This window comes from Sesamum indicum, linkage group LG1 (assembly GCF_000512975.1).
Source record: "Sesamum indicum cultivar Zhongzhi No. 13 linkage group LG1, S_indicum_v1.0, whole genome shotgun sequence".
Lineage (NCBI taxonomy): Eukaryota > Viridiplantae > Streptophyta > Magnoliopsida > Lamiales > Pedaliaceae > Sesamum > Sesamum indicum.
Window position 1 is genome coordinate 8,969,996 of NC_026145.1, and position 18,779 is coordinate 8,988,774.

General features: G+C 33.7%; 2 protein-coding genes across 2 annotated transcripts; one reads left to right on the forward strand and one right to left on the reverse strand.

The window, feature by feature from the left end:
• Positions 6,002-7,624, reverse strand: LOC105161863 (zinc finger BED domain-containing protein RICESLEEPER 1-like). The gene is made up of 3 exons (XM_011079700.1): positions 7,488-7,624; positions 6,639-6,902; positions 6,002-6,542 (listed from the first exon to the last, which is right to left on the reverse strand). Exons 1-3 carry the CDS (start codon positions 7,622-7,624, stop codon positions 6,002-6,004), a joined length of 942 nt encoding a protein of 313 aa, XP_011078002.1.
• On the forward strand, positions 10,148-12,888 carry LOC105161870 (probable carotenoid cleavage dioxygenase 4, chloroplastic). The gene is made up of 2 exons (XM_011079712.2): positions 10,148-11,531; positions 12,398-12,888. Exons 1-2 carry the CDS (start codon positions 10,174-10,176, stop codon positions 12,756-12,758), a joined length of 1,719 nt encoding a protein of 572 aa, XP_011078014.1. The 5' UTR covers positions 10,148-10,173; the 3' UTR covers positions 12,759-12,888.

Here is an 18,779-nt window from a genome sequence, read left to right on the forward strand (position 1 = left end):
ATGATTTTGAACTTTTATATTAAAATTAAAATTAAAATTAACACAGTTTGTTTGGACCAAAATCAATGCTATGACAGATGGCTCTATTTTTTTTTTTTAACATTTTACGTAATTGATGCGTACAAAAATTTTGGCCACACCTAAGGGTCGAAGGAATTTAAAAAAAGTCTTAGGATTATCAGAGGACTAACCTGCAAAATAGATGCTAGCACTCCAATGCTTAAGTCAGTAATGATTTATGAAGAAATAAAAGGAAAAACTTGAATTAAAATGAAAATAATTGTATAAAATGGTGATAAGATATATGTATTCGTGTGGAGTGCAAAATATAAGTTTAGAATAACTCAAAAACTGAGAGAAAATAATCCAAGGATTAGTGAGGGTTTGAGAGTGAGGAATGACGTCACAAAATGATTGCATAAGACCTCTATTTATAGGCATGTATAAAACAGGATATGGGGTTTGTTGTGGAGTGCCATACGACGTTGGAAAGTCCTTCGAGTTGCTATCATCCAGAACAAACTGTTTGAGATTTGTACTAGATTTGATTGAAATACATTAGGTGGATTGAGTATTGCCATGTATGCTTGAAAATTTGGAAATTGGTTACCTGTTGATTCGTAGCTCATTTGTCATCCATTTACTTCGAACCACCTGAAGATATTTTAGGGTGATGTGGCTAAATGTGTTGGCAGTTATATGATGTGTCTACCCAACTGTATGATGACGTGTCCTATTGGAATGGGCTTGCTTCTTGGTTTGCCAGTTCAATAAAGTACCAGGTAAGCGTAAGGGCTTTATCTGTCCTGCTGATGAGCCAGTTGGACTAGTATGTCTAGATTGTGAGCTTGACCCAATAATTTTAGGGGGCATCATCACTCCCCCCCCCCCAATCTAGGTGTGCAAATCGTAGAGTTGGACTGCTGGAGTAGATGACTGCTCTGCAAAAAAGAGAAGAATTTTTCTGCTCATTAGCAAGACGAATCCTGCTGAGCTTCTTGAGTAATGCCGACCGGCTGAAGGACTCCAGTTGGAGAGTCCTTTCTACTATGCTTTGTTGTTCCTATAGGTTAATATAAATACTTTGCTGAAAATACTCAATTTATTTGCTATGTAACAATGTTCCCTGTAGGTGTTAGAACAATGCTAAGTAGAATAAGAGTACTAATAATTACTAATATTTTTTTTTTAAAAAAATATTTCTTGATTAAAAGTACTAATAATTTTGTTTGTTTTACAAGAGAAATTTCAGAAGCTGACCTCAGCCTATTGTCGATGACCACCATATCCCTACCGAATCGGAGGCTTCGGTGGGAATGACCGAGCAGCAGACGTGGCTTGCTGCAGTTGGGGGGCAAGAATAAGGACCAAGTATTCGGCCTTGGTTATGAGGCCCATGTCTCTAGCCAAACCTTCACATCACAATCGCCACCCCTACCGACACCGACACAGGCCACCCCAGCAACCAAACGCGACATGGAGGACTGCATCGACCGCTTCGAGATGGTGATGACCGAGATGATGGTCATGAAAAGGGAGATGGGCCCAGCACGAGATCGTCACAACCGACTGCCTCCACTAGCACCCCAGCACCGCCTCCGACAGAACCCCCGACCCGAACAAGGACGATGTGGACGTTGCCAATGAAGAGGGTTTAGATTAGGTTTTAATGTTTTTTTTTTAAATTTTGTAATCATATAATATTTTATATTAATATAATATTTTTCTTAATTTCATTTTTCATAATGTTTATTACATTTCTTATTTATTCAATTAATTAAATATATAAGTTAATTAATTAAAAATTTATTAAAATAATTTAATTATATATTAAATTTGATTAAAATTTATAAATTATATTATTTATTAAAATTTATTAAATATATAAAGAAAATTATTTATTATAATTTAATACATAAATGAAGTTATTTTTTATAATTTATTTTATATTAAATAATTTATAAAAATTTTATTATAAAATAAAAAATTAGGAATGATTTTAGTAATTGTAAAGAAGACGTTACATTTAAATAAATAACCGTTCCTAATACCATTGCTAAAACAGTTCTAAATACGTGTTCCTAAATTACAATGACCGTTCCTAATACTATTGCTAAAATAATTTTAAATACGTATTCCAAATTAAAGATGACCGTTCCTAAAACCATTGCTAATACGGTTTTAAGTACGTGTTCCTAAATAAAACAACCGTTCCTAACACCATTGCTAAAATAGTTTTATAGTGTTTCTAAATATGTTTGAACGTTCCTAAAACAGTTACAAAAGACTGTTCCAAACAAAAATTTGACCATGCCTAATACTATTGCAAAGATTGACAATCAAACCATTCCAATGACCTTTCTTAATTATATCACCAATACAAATTAATAAAATTTTAAAATTCAGACATAAGTATTACAAAGACGGTTCTAAAAGTAACTCGAAATAAATAATATACCCGTTCCAAATTTCATCCTAACCATTCCAATTAAAAAAAAGAAACTCTTCTTTTTTTTTTTTACACAAATTCAATATTAGGCACGGTCAACAACAATGTGTTACAATGACCGTGCCAATTTGGAACGGTCCATCATTAACTGTTCCTAAATATTTGTAACACTGTCTATAAAGACGGAAGGCGAACCATTCTAAAATTTGGTTCAAATTAATACCATTAATTCCAAACTATCCCAAATAATAATAAAAAAACTTTTCTAAACCCATCCTAAGTCCGCTTTTTTTTTTTTGGTAGTGTATGTAAGTACAAAGAAATTCATAATTTTAAGTATAAAAAATTTTTTATATAATGATATATTCTTAACTGAGTACATTATTTCGCTTGATATGTTTCTTTTTTTATATACAATTATTTCCAGAGAAAAGAATTAGTCTTAAAATACTATTACTTAAAAAAATGACAAAACATTTACCTTGATTTTCATTTATAATTAATATTTTGACTTTTTTGCCCCCAAAAACAAAATTATTCTACAATCATAAATAAATAAATAATATTCATCATCTTTTTTTTTATTTTTTATATGGTAATTAACCCAAAAAAAATTCTAGTGATATATAAAATTATTTATTTTACACAAAATTCTAACTATTATATTCTCAAATCATCTTATGTTATAATGTGTGTGTATATATATAGGGTTAAATGCAAATTACTTATTGTGTTATACGAAATGAGTAAATTACCCCCTGTGAAAAAATAAATAGCAAATTTTTCACTCGTGAAAAGAAAAATAGAGCAATTACACCCCTCACGCGAGTTCGTGTAATTCATGCATTCTTTTAATTTTATATTATGAAACTATATTTTTAGCCTTATTTAATAACCATTGGATCTAATTTGAATCTAAGGTCCAAATTAAACTAGTAAAACACGGTCTATATTTCGATTTATTTCAACCGACGGTTAATAGTTAAACAAATATATAAACTTAAACCATATAAATGAAATATATATAAAAATATCTATTATAGATAACTATAATAGATATGCATTTTTTAAAGTATACATACATACATATATATGTATATTACATGCCTTTTTTCTGATTAATTTCACACTTATACACACATATACATATACAGCAGAGGTTCAAGTAGAGGAAGGTTGGCGAAGATAGACCTATCTAATTGACTATACGGTCCGGGCTGCATGCTACGGCAGTGAGCCATTTTTTGTGGTAAGAGAGCCCGACAATCCGGTTGCCGAGGAAGACGATGGGTACTTGGTAACTTACGAACATAACAAAAATACCAAAGAATCAAAATTTATGGTGATGGATGCGAAATCCTCCAGTCTGAGTGTGAGAGTGAATTAGAGTTTGGTCCGAACAGACCTAATATAAAAATATTTTTTAAAAAAAACCCCTGCATCGATGATTATCTAATTTTTTAAAAGTATTTAAGCTGTTTTATATTTAGAGTTGAAAATATTAAAATTAATTAAGTCAAATTAATGATGGGACAGTGCAAACAGAAAACAGAGTCACGATCCTACAACTCACCTCTCTCTATACATACAAATGATGATATAGATTAAGTCAAAAATTAAAGCTGGACTTTGAATAAAATGCAAATAATTTAATCCCATTTGCTTATCATGTATGTGTTTTTAATTCCTATTTTGTGCTTCACGCCTTTATTGTTAATTATGCACGATCACACACACACACATATATATATTAAAAAATTATATTAAAGTATATAACTTTAAAATGATCTTACTTACTAAAACAAATAAGAATAAGGCAAAAATGAAGACTTTGATCAAATAAGTTATAAGAAAGACAATTGAAAAGGAAAAAATAAAAAATAAAAAAACCACTTTTCTGAATTATTAGATGAATAGAGTGATGATGAGGGTTAATATGTCATTTATGTAATATAACTTGACTAATTGGTTTTAATATATTCGATGATGGTTAAAACACTTTGATATACATTAATAAAAAATACACATAAAATGGTAAGGGTAAAAAAGTAATTGGACAGGTAAGAGACACACCACAAGCAAATACAACCTATCACATCGTATAATTGCCAATACCACTATAAATACCAAAATACTAATTTTTTAATCCAAGTTACTATTCATTGACAAGACCCCTCATTCTTGAGAATTACACATTTTTGCAGAAATTATATTTCACCTGGTGTAAAATTTCGTCGTGGTAAAATCCCGATTTATTCCCTAGCAAAAAAATTTCGACCACATCACACTTATTCTTTAAAACCCAATATATAAGTTTGATTTCTGTCCAAGCCAGTAACCCCAACACCATTTGATCAGCCCAAGTCCAAATTGTTAGTTGGCCGTTTTAAGATGTGTTCCAAATTTTTAGGGTTTTTATTTTACAAAAGATTTATAATGAAAATGAGTATTTGTAACACATAGCCCGATATGAAAAATCCCAAATTCACTAGAAGGACTAGATGACATGAGCATTGAAGATCCATTCATAAAATATTACAAAAATCGCTATTTTTTGTATGGTCATGATATAGATTTCGGTCTAAACAAACTTAGTCTAACTATGTTGGATAAGAGTAGGGGTGGGCGTCGGGTCGGGTACCCGACCCCGAACCCGAGTAGGGCGGGTACCCAACAGTCGGGTTCGGGTAATTGTACTCAAGTTTAATTTTTTATTATTATTATTATGAAGCAATGAAATTTTATTCATAAAATAAATTACAATGGCAAAGAATCACAAGAAACATTCAATTTTTGCAAACATCATTAGCAAACAACATGAATAAAATAATCCATCAAGTCATTACATTCTAATCATCAATTTACAATCACAAATTTATAATTTACATGTGAAGTACTAGATCTAAAATAGTCCAAACTCCAAAGTAGTCCAGTCAAATATCAATTATGGTTGAATCGACTCCCAATTTCATCAGCTCTACAAGAAAACAAACAAAAAAAAAATTGAGATTAATATAAATAAAAATATATAGAATTTTATATAAAATAAAGTAAAAAAAAATAAAAAATAAAAAGTACCTTGCTCAAACATTTCAATTTCACTTAAATCTTCTTCTGTGCTTATTGGCTTGGAATCTTTACGGATCCAATCTTAACCACAAATAATAGCTTGAACAATTTTAGGAGATAGTGAGCTCCTAAATGCATCAAGAACACGTCCACCAGTGCTAAATGCGGCCTCTGAAGCAACAGTCGAGACAGGAACTGCCAATATATCTCGAGCCATCTTTGGGAGAATCGAAAACCTCTGAGTATTCACTTTCCACCATTTTAATATATCAAACTTTTTTCTATACTCCTCGACATCCTCACTGAGATACTTCTCTAACTCTGATTTCACGTAATCTTTTCCCCCTGCCATGTACATCATGTACTCTCGTTGTAAAGAAAATCTGCGAGTCTCGTTCTCTTCATCATGCATAAACATTTCCTTTGATGAGGAAGAAGATGAAGAACACGACTAGATGATAAACCCGGGCTTTCTAAAGTTCCTTAAAGAGCGTGTCCATATCTTAACTTGTAATCATTAAACAACTCATGAAGACCATCCCGTACTCTCTCTTTCATTACATCACTTTGTCCAATACCACCATATAAGTTATCAAAGAAAAATTCTACAAACCCCAATTTGTAACGTGGATCAAGTATCACACCATAATACAAAACCATATTCATCTTTTCAATTGATCCCCAATACTTATCAAAATTTTCTTTCATTTTTCTTGCCATATCACTTAATTCAACATCATCACTATTCAACCATCTTCGGAAAAGCAAATCAACTTCACATATTTTATGAAATATAATATTAGATGTGACATATGAAGAACCGGAAATGCACAATGTGAGATTATAAAAATGCTTCAAAAACTTCAATAGCATCTTTGCCCTATCCCAGTCGGATTCAATAGGAACCCCATCAAATGATTTCTTTGAAAGATCAGTCTTATAAGCAAGATCTATATCTTCATAAGCATCAAATACCCTTTTAAGACATATCGCAGCTTCTAACATCAAGTAGGTGGAGTTCCATCTGGTAGGTACATCAAGAGACAATAACTTTTTTGTTTCTATAAATTCATTGCATTTTTTGAAATTTTTTGTACCTAGCCGGAAGTTTCTCACGTACCTAACTGGCCCTCTAATACGAGATATTGCCTCATGTTCATCCTTCCCTTTCAAACCATCCTGAACCACAAGGTTGATTATATGTGCTATACACCTCATGTGCACATATTTTCCACCTAAAATATTTTGACCCAAGTTTTCAAGTTTCTTTTTCAAGTAAACCATAGCTCCATCATTAGAAGATGCATTATTAACAGTAATCGTAAAAATCCTATCGATACCCCATTCAAGCAAACATTTCTCAACATCTCTACTAACTTCTTCACTATTGTGTCCGATAATTGGACAAAAATTCAAAATTCTCTTATGTAAATTCCAATCATCATCAATAAAATGAGTAGTGAGACACATGTAATTGACTTTCTGAATAGATGTCCAAGTGTCTGTTGTAATGCAAACCCTTTGAGCATGATTTTTAATAAATGACTTCAATTTTGCTCTTTCATTGACATACATATGGAAAATGTCTTTTGTTATTGTCCTTCTTGATGGAATAGCAAACATTGGACAAGCCACCGACATAAAATGTCTAAATGCAGAATTCTCAAGCGTTTTAAATGGGAGCTCATCTACAACCAACATATAAGATAAAGCCTCTCTAATTTTCTCTTGATCAAATCTCCAATTGACAAGAGGGGCTTCTTTTTCGCCTAAACAAATTGATTGAAAAGACAATCTCGTCTGATTGGTGGAAACATCATGAGGTTTATTCTTGCAAGATTCAAAGTGGTTCTTTAGAGGCCTAGTTCCATGTACTTTTGGATCGGCTTTGATTTTCCTACTACAATATTTGCATCTAGCCTTTTGCACTTTATTTTTTTCACACTAAAATTTATGAAAATGATCCCACCAAGGTGATCTCGAAGTCACTATCCTCTTTTTTTTTTTCTTAGAATCAAGTGGAATATCGTCCTCATCCTCTGACATATCCATACCCTTATCAACACCAAAGTCAACATGATCACCACTGACCTGATTATGAACCATGTTCATATTTATACCTTGATCTTGAGCATCTGATAAGTCTATAGTAGGTGAAGATTGAGATTTCCAGCCTGTTAGGCATCAATATCATTAAGTCTAACTTGTTGATTTTCTAGCTTAAACTAATACATCTTGAGGAATTATTCATGCAGCACAATACCAGTGAATCTAAGACTTCTTGTCAACTTAAATATGCTCTCAAGTCTCAATACAAACTGCCTTCATTCATCTTATCTCTTTATTCTCACTATTTTTTTTTACTTAGTCAAAATTGGGCACAGATTCTCCATCACATATAACAAGTGAAGGGGGAATAGACATGAATTTCAATGTCGACACACCCCGAATTTTCAGGCCTTAAAATGGAATCTGGAACTAATTTTGTCTTCAAGAATTGTCCACGTACAAGAATTTTGCAGAATCTTAGCATATAAAATGGAATTCATGTGTGCCTGACTACTTTAGCAAAACAGCAGCAGCAAACAGAGAAGCAACTTCATCACTATTGAAGTTAAGGAAGAAGCTGTTGGTTTACAGCAAAATTGCAGAAACACTATATCATATAAAGATTCCATTATCGTCCGACGACGACAGGCAGCGAATGGTGGCTGGCAGGCTACAGCAGAAACTCGTAAGGGTGAAGACTGTGAGTCTCGTGCGACGGCGACGGCGACGGCGAGAAGGGTCAGCAGTGAGAGAGAGGGAAAATGCAGGCAGTGACTGTGAGAGAAAGGAAGAAGTGAAACGTAGGAGAGTGTGAGAGAGAGATGGAGACGGGATAAACCTTATAAAAATTTCCCCCCTTTTTAAATCAGGTACCCGATCGGGTTAATCTTAAAACCCGAACCCGATCCGATTAAAAATAGGCGGATTTCGATTTATCCGAACCCACCATAAAAACCCTAACAAACCGACTTGTTTTACCCGAACCCGATCGGGTCGGGTCGGGACCTGATGAACCCGACCCGATTGCCCACCCCTAGATGAGAGCATCTGATCACGTGTTGCTTTAGGGAAAATTACAACTTTCGCCCTATATATAACTTATGAATTAAATTTTGGTTCTAAACAAATTGACTTTTTCAACAAATAGATTGTTTCATCTGGTCTGGAAGTCCCAATTTTAAAGGTCATTGCATGCATTTTTTTCCTAGAAAAGGATCTATATTGCCAAATTTTCAAAATTATAGAATTAAATTATAAAAATCAATTCGTAAAAAATCAAAATTGTCAAAGTTACAGAATTAAAATTATATATTTTTTATTTTTTTAATCTATTGTTGTGCACTGTCATCCACACACGCTATGCTGGGATATTGTGATTTGCGGTGCTTATATATATATATATATATATATATATATATGTATTGTAAAATATACAAAGTAGCATTATATCTAATTAGTCTATAGTATTAAGTAATAATAGGATACATTTATATTTACTAATTATTCATTTAGTTGAATTTTAAACAATATAATATTCTTGTTTTATAATATTATATACATGATATATATTGTTAGATAACAATTCATACATGTAGTTATGTGTATTTGAAATAAATAATTTATTCTGCAAAATAGTTGCAATTATTGAGCTTTTAAATATTTTTACATTATATAATTTTTCGTAAAATGACAAATTTTAAGTATTAATTAAAAAAAGTTTATAGAATATTTTGCAATAAACATATTGAGTTGGGAAGGTAAATGAAATGATTTTAAAAGATAAATAGGAAAAAGCATTTTTCTCGGTCGAAAAAAAATCGTTTATTAGTGTGGGGGATAGAACCAAAATTATCAAATTTTTAAAATTATAGGACTAAATTATAATTTCCCTATTTTTTAAGATCAGCAAATCAACATGATCCCAACATGGGAGTTTGCGAAGATTGTCCGTATTAATCTTTATTTAAATTTTTCATACATTTTACTCCTTTTTGAGAAAATAAATACTTCAAAAATTAGAGTCATAAAATTATAATTTTCAAGCACCATAGATCAACATGTCCTCAGCTTAGGGTGTGTTGAGGACAGTGCTTAATAAATAGACTAAAAAAATCTCATATGTTTTGTTGAAAATTTCACAATATTTTACTCTTCCTAGAAAAAATAAATTAATAACGCCTTTTAATTGAAAATTAGAGCCTCAGAATTATATGTTTTAAGATTCGCAAATCAACATATCCGCAACAATGAATTTGATGAGAATAGTGATTAACAATAATAAATCTTTGTTACTCCTCTTAAAAAATAAATAAATAAATAAAGTTCATAATTCAAAAAACTAATGCCATGAAAATATTAGTGAGAAGATCATAGTTTTGTTGGGTCAACATCAAAGTATTATATTAAAAAAGTTTTGTATCCTAGAAATTATTGTGGAGCTCTTTTTATTTAATTAATACATATTTAAAAAAAAAAAAAAAAAAACTAAACTAGGATATGGGCATTTGTTTAATTCATACATATCCCAAGTATAAATAACTCTTATGGGCATCTCCTTTGGTCGAACAATAATTGGTGTTTTTATAGTTTCTTGAGAGAAAAGATTAATGGATACTCTTTCTTCATCTTTCCTTCAGAATTATTCCTTAAGTCCATTTCTTCCCTTTCAATTCAAGACTCCGATCAGAGCCGACGCTTCTTCTTCTCCCCCCGCAAGAACTCAGCTTCACACCACAAAACAGTCCAAAACCAGCCAAATTACAGGCACCAAAAAGCACTCTAATTTACTTGCAAATCTTTTCAAGTCCTTGGATGGTTTCATATGCAATTTTGTCGACCCTCCTCTTGGCCCCGCCATCGACCCCAAACTCGTCCTCACCGGGAACTATGCTCCAGTGGACGAGCTGCCCCCCACCGTTTGTGAGGTGGAGGAGGGATCCCTTCCGCCATGCCTCGACGGAGCTTACATCCGCAACGGCCCGAATCCTCAGTTCATCCCTCGCGGCCCCTACCACTTCTTCGACGGAGATGGGATGCTTCATTGTATTAGAATCTCCAAAGGCAAACCCACGTTCTGCAGCCGCTATGTCAAGACTTACAAGTACAACATGGAGCGAGAATTTGGGTCGCCCGTTGTAATAAACTACTTTTCCGCCTTCACTAGCCTGCCAGCTTCCGTGGCTCGCTGCGCTGTCTACTTTAGCCGCGTGGTATCTGGGCAATACGACATCCGCCGCGGCACCGGCAATGCGAATACGAGCTTGGCTCACTTCGGCGGAAAACTCTTTGCTCTATGTGAGTCTGATCTTCCATACGCAATAAAAATAACATCCGATGGGGATATAATCACTTTGGGCCGCGATGAACCTTTCAGTTTGCCGCTAATGTCGATGACGGCACATCCAAAAGTCGACAAAGAAACCGGCGATGTCTTTGCGTTCAGGCAAAGCGTTTTCCGACCATACCTAACATACTTCAGAATCAACGCCGATGGAATCAAGCAAAGGGAAGTGCCGATTCTCTCCATGCCCGAAGCTTCGTTGACCCATGATTTTGTTATTACGAAAAACTACGCTATATTTCCTAATACTCAAATGGAAATCAACCCGAAGGGGATTCTCAAAGGGAAGCAGCTGGCGCTGGTTGATGGAGCGAAAGTGCCGAGGCTGGGGATCATCCCGCGAAACGCGGAGGATGACAGTGGGATGATGTGGATTGAGGTGCCTGGATTGAATCTGTTACACGCGACCAATGCGTGGGAGGACGACGACGGCGACACTGTTGTGGTGGTGGGCCCAAATCTTTTGCAGGTGGAGCATTTTTTGGACCGGATGGATTTGGTTCATTCATCCATGGAAAGAATAGAAATCAATTTGAAGGCGAAGACGGTGGAGAGGCGGCCGGTTTCCCCCAGATGTCTGGAGTTTGCAGTTATCAATCCGGCTTGTGTTGGGAAGAAGACAAAGTACGTGCTGATTTCTAATAAGGATAACATTTGAACTTAAATTTCTGTTTTTCTCAGAAATATACATATGATGCACTAATATTTCAAAATGTGCTCAAAGAATTTGTGAAAAAGAATCTATTAGGGTTAAATACATGTAAAATGATCAAATATCCTCATAAAAAAACAATTTAGCAAATTCTCTTCCTACGTTTCAAAAAATGAAGCAAATTATCCTCCTATCAATAATTTTGATAGGGGGTAATTTGTTCTATTTTATAAAATATATGGGATAATTTATTATTTTATTTTTCATAAGGGGTTTCAATGGTTTTGATAGGAGGTAATTTGTTGTTTTCCAAAACATAGGAGATAATTGCTATTTTTTTTTTAGCTCATTTTTTATAAATTGCATTTTTTTCCGAATCTTTTAAACCCAAAACTTATATTTGTAATTTATGTAGTACAAAATACAAAAGATTAAAAAAAAAAAAACTCGTAATATTAAGTATGAAACAATTTATATAACGACATATTTTAAATGAATTAAGTATGTTATTTCGTTTCGTATGTTCTTTGTTTTACATAATTAAGTCCATTTGTAAATTTTTTCATTTTTTTTTTTTACAATTATTGACAGAAAAATGAATCAATATTTGTATTATAAACGACCTAAATATTATGACAATAAATCTATCATGGTTTTCATCTATGATTAACGTTTTAACTTTCCGTCAGATCTAAATAATGTCACTGCCCAACCATAGTTAATTAATTAACGAATAAATATTCATTATAATTTTTTATTTTTAATTGCGGTAATTAACAATATTTAACAAAAAATTCTATTTATGTCTGTTTTTCGATTTAATTTCACACGTATGCAGATATTTATATGCGGCGGATGGCTGGCCATTTGCAAGCTCAGGGTTGGTGAAGATAGACCTATCACTTTCTACGGCTAACTCCGATGACTGCGTGGTGGCTAGTCGACTATACGGTCCCAACTGCTACGGCAGTGAGCCATTTTTCGTGGCAAGAGAGCCCAACAATCCGGCGGCGGAGGAAGACGACGGGTACTTAGTAACTTACGTACATAACGAAAATACGAAAGAATCAAAGTTTTTGGTGATGGATGCGAAATCCCCTAATCTTGAAATCGTTGCTTCCGTAAAGCTGCCACAAAGGGTGCCCTACGGTTTTCATGGACTCTTTGTGAGGGAAGATGAGCTCCAAAAACTCCAATAAAAATGTGTATTTGTGTGTGAAATTTTACTTTCAGTTACAGTTTGTGTATCTTAGGAACATACTAGATTAGGGTTTGATTCGATTCTAAGTTTGAGTTTGAATAAGCTGAATTACTAATGAGCTGAGCTCAAAATTGATGTTTATTATATGAGTTAATTCAAACGTCAATATTAATTTTTTTCCAAACTCGAGCTTAGATCTGGTTCATCAAGTTTGGTCCGATTAAATCTGACATAAACAAAAGCACCCCTGACATGAATGATTATCAAATTCTAGATCTAAGTTTCTTTAAAGAATTTAAGCTATTCTATATCTAGAGTTGAAAAATACTAAAACTACTTAAATTAGTATATAGTTAAACCAAACATTAGGAAAAAGTATTATTCTAGTTCACTAAGTATGTCTAATTTTAATTTTAGTTCGATAACTATGTCCATTTTTGTTTAGGTCCAGTAACTTACGAAATTGCTTATGTTTAATCCTCTTGTAGATTTTCGGATAATTTTACCCCTAGGAGTGCATATGGACTAAAACTGCCTTTCAAAAGTTGCATAGAGGTAAAATTGTCCGAAAATCTGCCAGAGAACTAAAAGTAAGCAATTTCGTAAGTTATTGGACCTAAACAAAAATAGACATAGTTATTGGATTAAAATTAAAATTAGGCAATATTTAGCGGACTAAAATAATACTTTTCCCCCAAACATTATACTATTTGCAAAGTCATATTTCTTAATCTCATGGCTAAATTATTTTTTTAGTCTTATAAAATAAGATAAAATATGTTTTGGTATCATAACTATGACATATAATATTTTCAGTCCCATAAAACTTAAAATCACGTTTCTTTAGTTTAAAAAAAATGTGATTTTGGACTTTTCGGTTCCAAAATTACAATGTCTTTTAGTTCTAAATAATATCTTTTTAGTCTCAAACCACAAGGCACGTGACTTTTTGGGACTAAAAAGATATGATTATAAATTTTATGAGACTAAAAGCGATACATATCATAGTTGTGAAACACTTATTTTATGGGACTAAAAAAATATTTTGCCCGCAAAATCATGTATTAGAAAATTAATTCTTTAAATCAATTTATTTATTTGTTGCATCAATGAATATATAGTTTCTTTTTATGAAAAATGGAATATTTTTTATCTTCGGAGCCCTCAATTAATGCACAATTTAATATCAAGATTTTTTAATCACATCTATTATCAAGAGTCATTTAATGATGGGACATACAAATAAAAGTTCATAATATACGTACACACACACATGAATATCTGTTAATTTATATGTATATTAAATTTCTGAAATTTTATGTTTAATTGACCTAAAACATGTGCTACGTACATAATCCAAGACGCGTGTAATAGAAAACAACGGCACGATCATACAACTCAGCTCTCTCTATATATATAAATGATGATATAGATTAAGTAAAAAATTAAAGCTGGACTTTGAATAAAATACAAAAATAATTTAATTCCAACTGCTTATCACATGGTGTGTTTCTAATTGCTACTTTGTGCTTCACGCTTTTATTTTTAACTATGCACGATTATATATATATATATATATATATATATAGGATAAATATCAGTTTCAGTCCCTCAAGCATGTCAGTACTTATTCAAACTTCATCCTCATATTTTTTCCTCGTCAAATTTAGTCCTTTAAGTTTAAAGATTTCATCAACTTTGGTCCTTCCGTTAAAAATTCATTAATTTTAATGGATTTGCTTTAAAAAAAAAAAAAATGGGTAATACATATATTGATGGCTACAGCCTAGTAGATTATGGTCCATTCACAACTCAAAAGGCCCCAAGCTCTACTTGCCTGCCCCGATGCTCACAAAAGGAGAAGCCTAGCTCTGGAAGCCCACTCTTTGCGGCCCAAATACCAAACAAGCAGCCCTATTTTCACTTACACGTCATCCGCTGATGCACGTGGCGCACATTAAGATTTTGCGTGTATACCCCCATTTTTTACCAACCTGGAACACACGTGGCAGGAAGGCTTCTCTCAAGAACCGAGACTTTCACATGACAGACTCTAGTGGACTAGGAGTCCCTCTCCATCTCGGACTCTCTCCCTCACCTAAATAATGATCTTAACAGCATGATCCATGAATAAACATGACTCAATCGAGCTCTATCCTAACCACTACTATCTATTTCCCCTGAAGGTAGGGAGCACCATTAGTTCCCTGGTTGTGAATGACTCCCTTCTATAAATATGGGATGCACCCCCAAGCAGAAGGGGTCTCTCATGCTACGGAAACTTGCTATCACTCTGTCACGCTTCTATCACTTTCACATACATGATCTTTTATTTCTTCATTATTTCATCTCGTTCTTCTAATATTTTTTGCTATTTTCAATCATTATTTTTCAAATTTGGTACTAACTTAAGTATCGGAGTGCTAACAAGAGCTTTCACTCAACTAGCCCAATTCAATATTAAGATTCGAGAACTTTGGACTCGTGCTAAAATCGCACTCATCAATTGGAGCCATTTGAAGGAAACTTGAATTAAAGGCGTGAGATACCATGGAGATCCCCAGCAATCCTGCTAACAAGCAGAAGACCTTGGAGGTACCCAACAATAATCAGTCCCTGCAGGTTGTTGTAGGGGCCTCCCTAACACCAATAGGAGGGTTCACCCAGCCTTCCCAACTTCGATGTTGTCTCCTAAAGTGACGAGGCCGTTAGCTAATCCTCCAAGGCGGAGCACCTCCTCTGACACCACATCAAGCGAACTTTCTGCAGCCTTCCTAGGTGCGATCCAACAAGTGGTTGCAGCGACCGTGCGGGAGCAGATGGCGATACTAGTTCCTGCCCGTTCAGCCCCTACACTGGAAGCAGACACCCTTTAAGGAGGAACGGAAGGAAGTCTCCTAAGAGAAGGCGCTGCTACAGCAGGGGCCCTGCCTACCATGGTATAGGGGCTCCTTCCAGTAAATCCACCAGAGGTCCCCCCCAACAGTGGCTAGCTCGCTTGAAGTGCCTTCAAAAAGGCCTCCAAGATGTACAACACCGGATAGCGGGAATTCCAGGAGAAGGATTGCAAGATATCTGCTTCATAGACGTTGTGATGGCGGACGAATTTTCTAAAATATGTATACAATTTTTTATTTTTGTTCAAATTTTGTATGTATCTTACGCAATTTAGTATGAAATTTTATGCAATTTTCTGAAAAATATGTGTGTAATTTTCTGAAATTGTTTTTCAATTTTTTAAAATATTTATGCATTAAAATTTTATGTATTTTTATTTTTTTTTAATAAAATATGTTTGTATTTTCTGAAAAATGTGTGTCTTTATGAAATATGTATGTATTTTTTTGAAATTTTAAAAAATAAAAAAAAATAAGATAATTCAGAGAAAAAAGAAAATTAAGAAAAGTGTTGTGTTGTAGTTTTATTTTAGGAAAAATATCAGGATTTAGGTGCATATTTTTATAAAAATTATTGGATTTAGTGTATTCAATTATAGTATAATTAATTGTTAACATTTGCAGTAAAGAAAACTTGATTAGTGGAAGAAAGAAGTGTAGAGATGTACATCAACGTCTTCTAACTAACTCATCAAATAATAAGAAAAATATCATCTAATTATCTAAAATAACAGAGTACAACGGATAGTGAGAATCGCATGCTCAAAAACATGACTTTAGCCTTAGCCTACTCACTCTGTTATTCTTCCTTTCTTCATGCTCTGTTTCTCTGCTACTTCGCCTGTCATAACTCTTCTGCCGCTTTGTGCCCAGCAATTAATTCTTCAACTAGTTATCATTAATAATATATTTTAAGATAATTTAAAATAAATAAAATTTTAATATTATATATTTATATCATTAAAGTAATTAAAGTTTTGAATAATATACAATTAATTTAATATACTTTATAATAAGTTAATATATATATATAATATAAATATAACATAAAATATCAGAAATATAATCAAAATAATATACAATACAAGAAACTATTATCAGGGCACATATTTTATGAACATTATACTATTATATATATATATATATTTATAATGTAGATATATAATAGTATAATTTTTCAATAATTTTTAATACCGTAATTTTTTACGTTATAGATCCATGAGATCAATTATTAACCCTTTTTGGGACATGGACAAGGACCTGATTGTAGCCACGGTCATGGCCCCGCCCAGTCCTGCTCCCGATGTTGATGCAGAAGCACTGTTGCAACCACCCTCACCACCCCTGCCATCTAAGCTTGCATCGGTGCCACAGACCACGGCCCATCGACCGTGGACAGAACCACCACCACTACCAATACCATCACTTTCTGCCCGTCACTATATCAGCCTCACGATGCGAGGTAACGAAAATAATTTTGCTTAAATTATTTTCATTGCATGTTTCTACATGTACTTTTAATAATTACTTATATTTTCAAATTGGGGGGAGATTTCCACATGGCCACCATTATCCTCATCCCTAGCGATGTATACCACAAATTCCACAGCAGCACCAACTCTTCTAGTTCAATAATATGAAGGTAATAATTATACAAACTTTTAAATTATATTTTCAAATGTAAACCTGAACATGTTTATTAATTACCGATTTGTTTTTGACTATGTGAATTTTCAGCTAACTTACTGGTGGGACTTATATTGTTTAACTATATATTAATATTACAAATAAACATAGAAAATTTTTCATCACAGTAAAGAAATCCTTCTTTCGAGGCTCCAAGATAAAGAAAAAATTCTTTCCTTACGAATTTTGCATTAAAAAAAGGGGGATTCTTGTTTGCAAAAACGATTCCCTTCTATTTATACTCTTTCGAATAACGGGAAGACTCAATCGTGTTGCGAAAGGAGACGCGGCTGTGGTGAGAAGACAATTATCTCGCTTGCAATCGTATCTGGTCGGAATTAAATATATGTACAGTGTTATCCAATATTGTAATCAATAATCATCGTTGATCAACATGAAGAATATACGACCCTATTAGAGTGTGTCACTTGGGAATTCCAAAAATTTATTTAATCGATACAAATTGTGACTATAATCATGCAGAGAAGACAGATCCATGTTCAAGGTGTTCAAGATGCAAGGCGATAAGTTCCTATAGAAGCGATTCACGGACCTTAGAGTTCAATAGTCTTGGTAGTCGTAGTTGGCCCAATCAAATTTGGCGCCAGTTATTGGAGTATTGGGTGAGTCCAGACTTTAAGGCCGTCGCAGCTAAAATTAAGGCCAATTGGGTGGCGACATCTACCATCCATCGTAGGGAATCGTCCTCCTCTGGGATACACAGAAGATGCTAAGTGTCTTCTTTTTCTTTTGTTAGTTTTGAAGCTATTAAGATTAACTAATCACTTACATATATTTTCAATTTTTGAACAAAAACTAGGTCGACATGTCAAGCAGATTGAAATGTTCTCCAGATTATACATGAAAAGGACGACAGGCATTGAAGTTGCCCGAGGGCAGAGGAAGTTGTTGTAAGTAATTTATAGATTTATTTTTTCAATACTAGTTAAATCTTTTTTTTACTAATTACCTAACCCGTTTCACATGAGATGTTTCTGGAGATGCTGAAGGAACAACGGGCCAAGGCACCTACCAATGCACAAGAGCCTCCGACCTCTTTCCAGAGCTCGACGGCCATGATTGAGCAACAGTTGTGGATATCGACAGTGGGCAGTCGAAAGAGGGATCGTGTCTTTGGTCTAGTTTCGAGGTCCACAACACTCTTGCTAAACCATCACAACCCAACAACTTGCGTACGGCTACACCATTTGCACCACCGCTACCAAGTATCGATAATTGGGCCACGAGGCTCAAGGAAGTGTTGGACCGTATTATGCACACCAGGACGTCCAGGCTCCAACTAATATCTGGACTGTGACGCCCCAAAGATTATAATACATAATTGTCGGATTAATTGATAAATCTTTATGAAACTTAGTTAATAGTAAATAAAGTATAGATTGAAAATGAAATATAATAAAACTTGAACGGAGTAA

What these genes read in the sequence shown, in the direction of transcription:
- LOC105161863 (XM_011079700.1), bottom strand. Translation starts at nt 7,624, where the DNA reads ATGGTTCATAATCAGGTCAGTGGTGATCATGTTGACTTTGGTGTTGAT. An exon ending in GTGACTTCGAGATCACCTTG is followed by an intron (nt 6,903 to 7,487) that starts GTGGGATCATTT and finishes CGGACACAATAG; the next exon opens with TGAAGAAGTTAGTAGAGATG. An exon ending in CGTATTAGAGGGCCAGTTAG is followed by an intron (nt 6,543 to 6,638) that starts GTACGTGAGAAA and finishes TGTACCTACCAG; the next exon opens with ATGGAACTCCACCTACTTGA.
- LOC105161870 (XM_011079712.2), top strand. Translation starts at nt 10,174, where the DNA reads ATGGATACTCTTTCTTCATCTTTCCTTCAGAATTATTCCTTAAGTCCA. An exon ending in TGTGTTGGGAAGAAGACAAA is followed by an intron (nt 11,532 to 12,397) that starts GTACGTGCTGAT and finishes ACACGTATGCAG; the next exon opens with ATATTTATATGCGGCGGATG.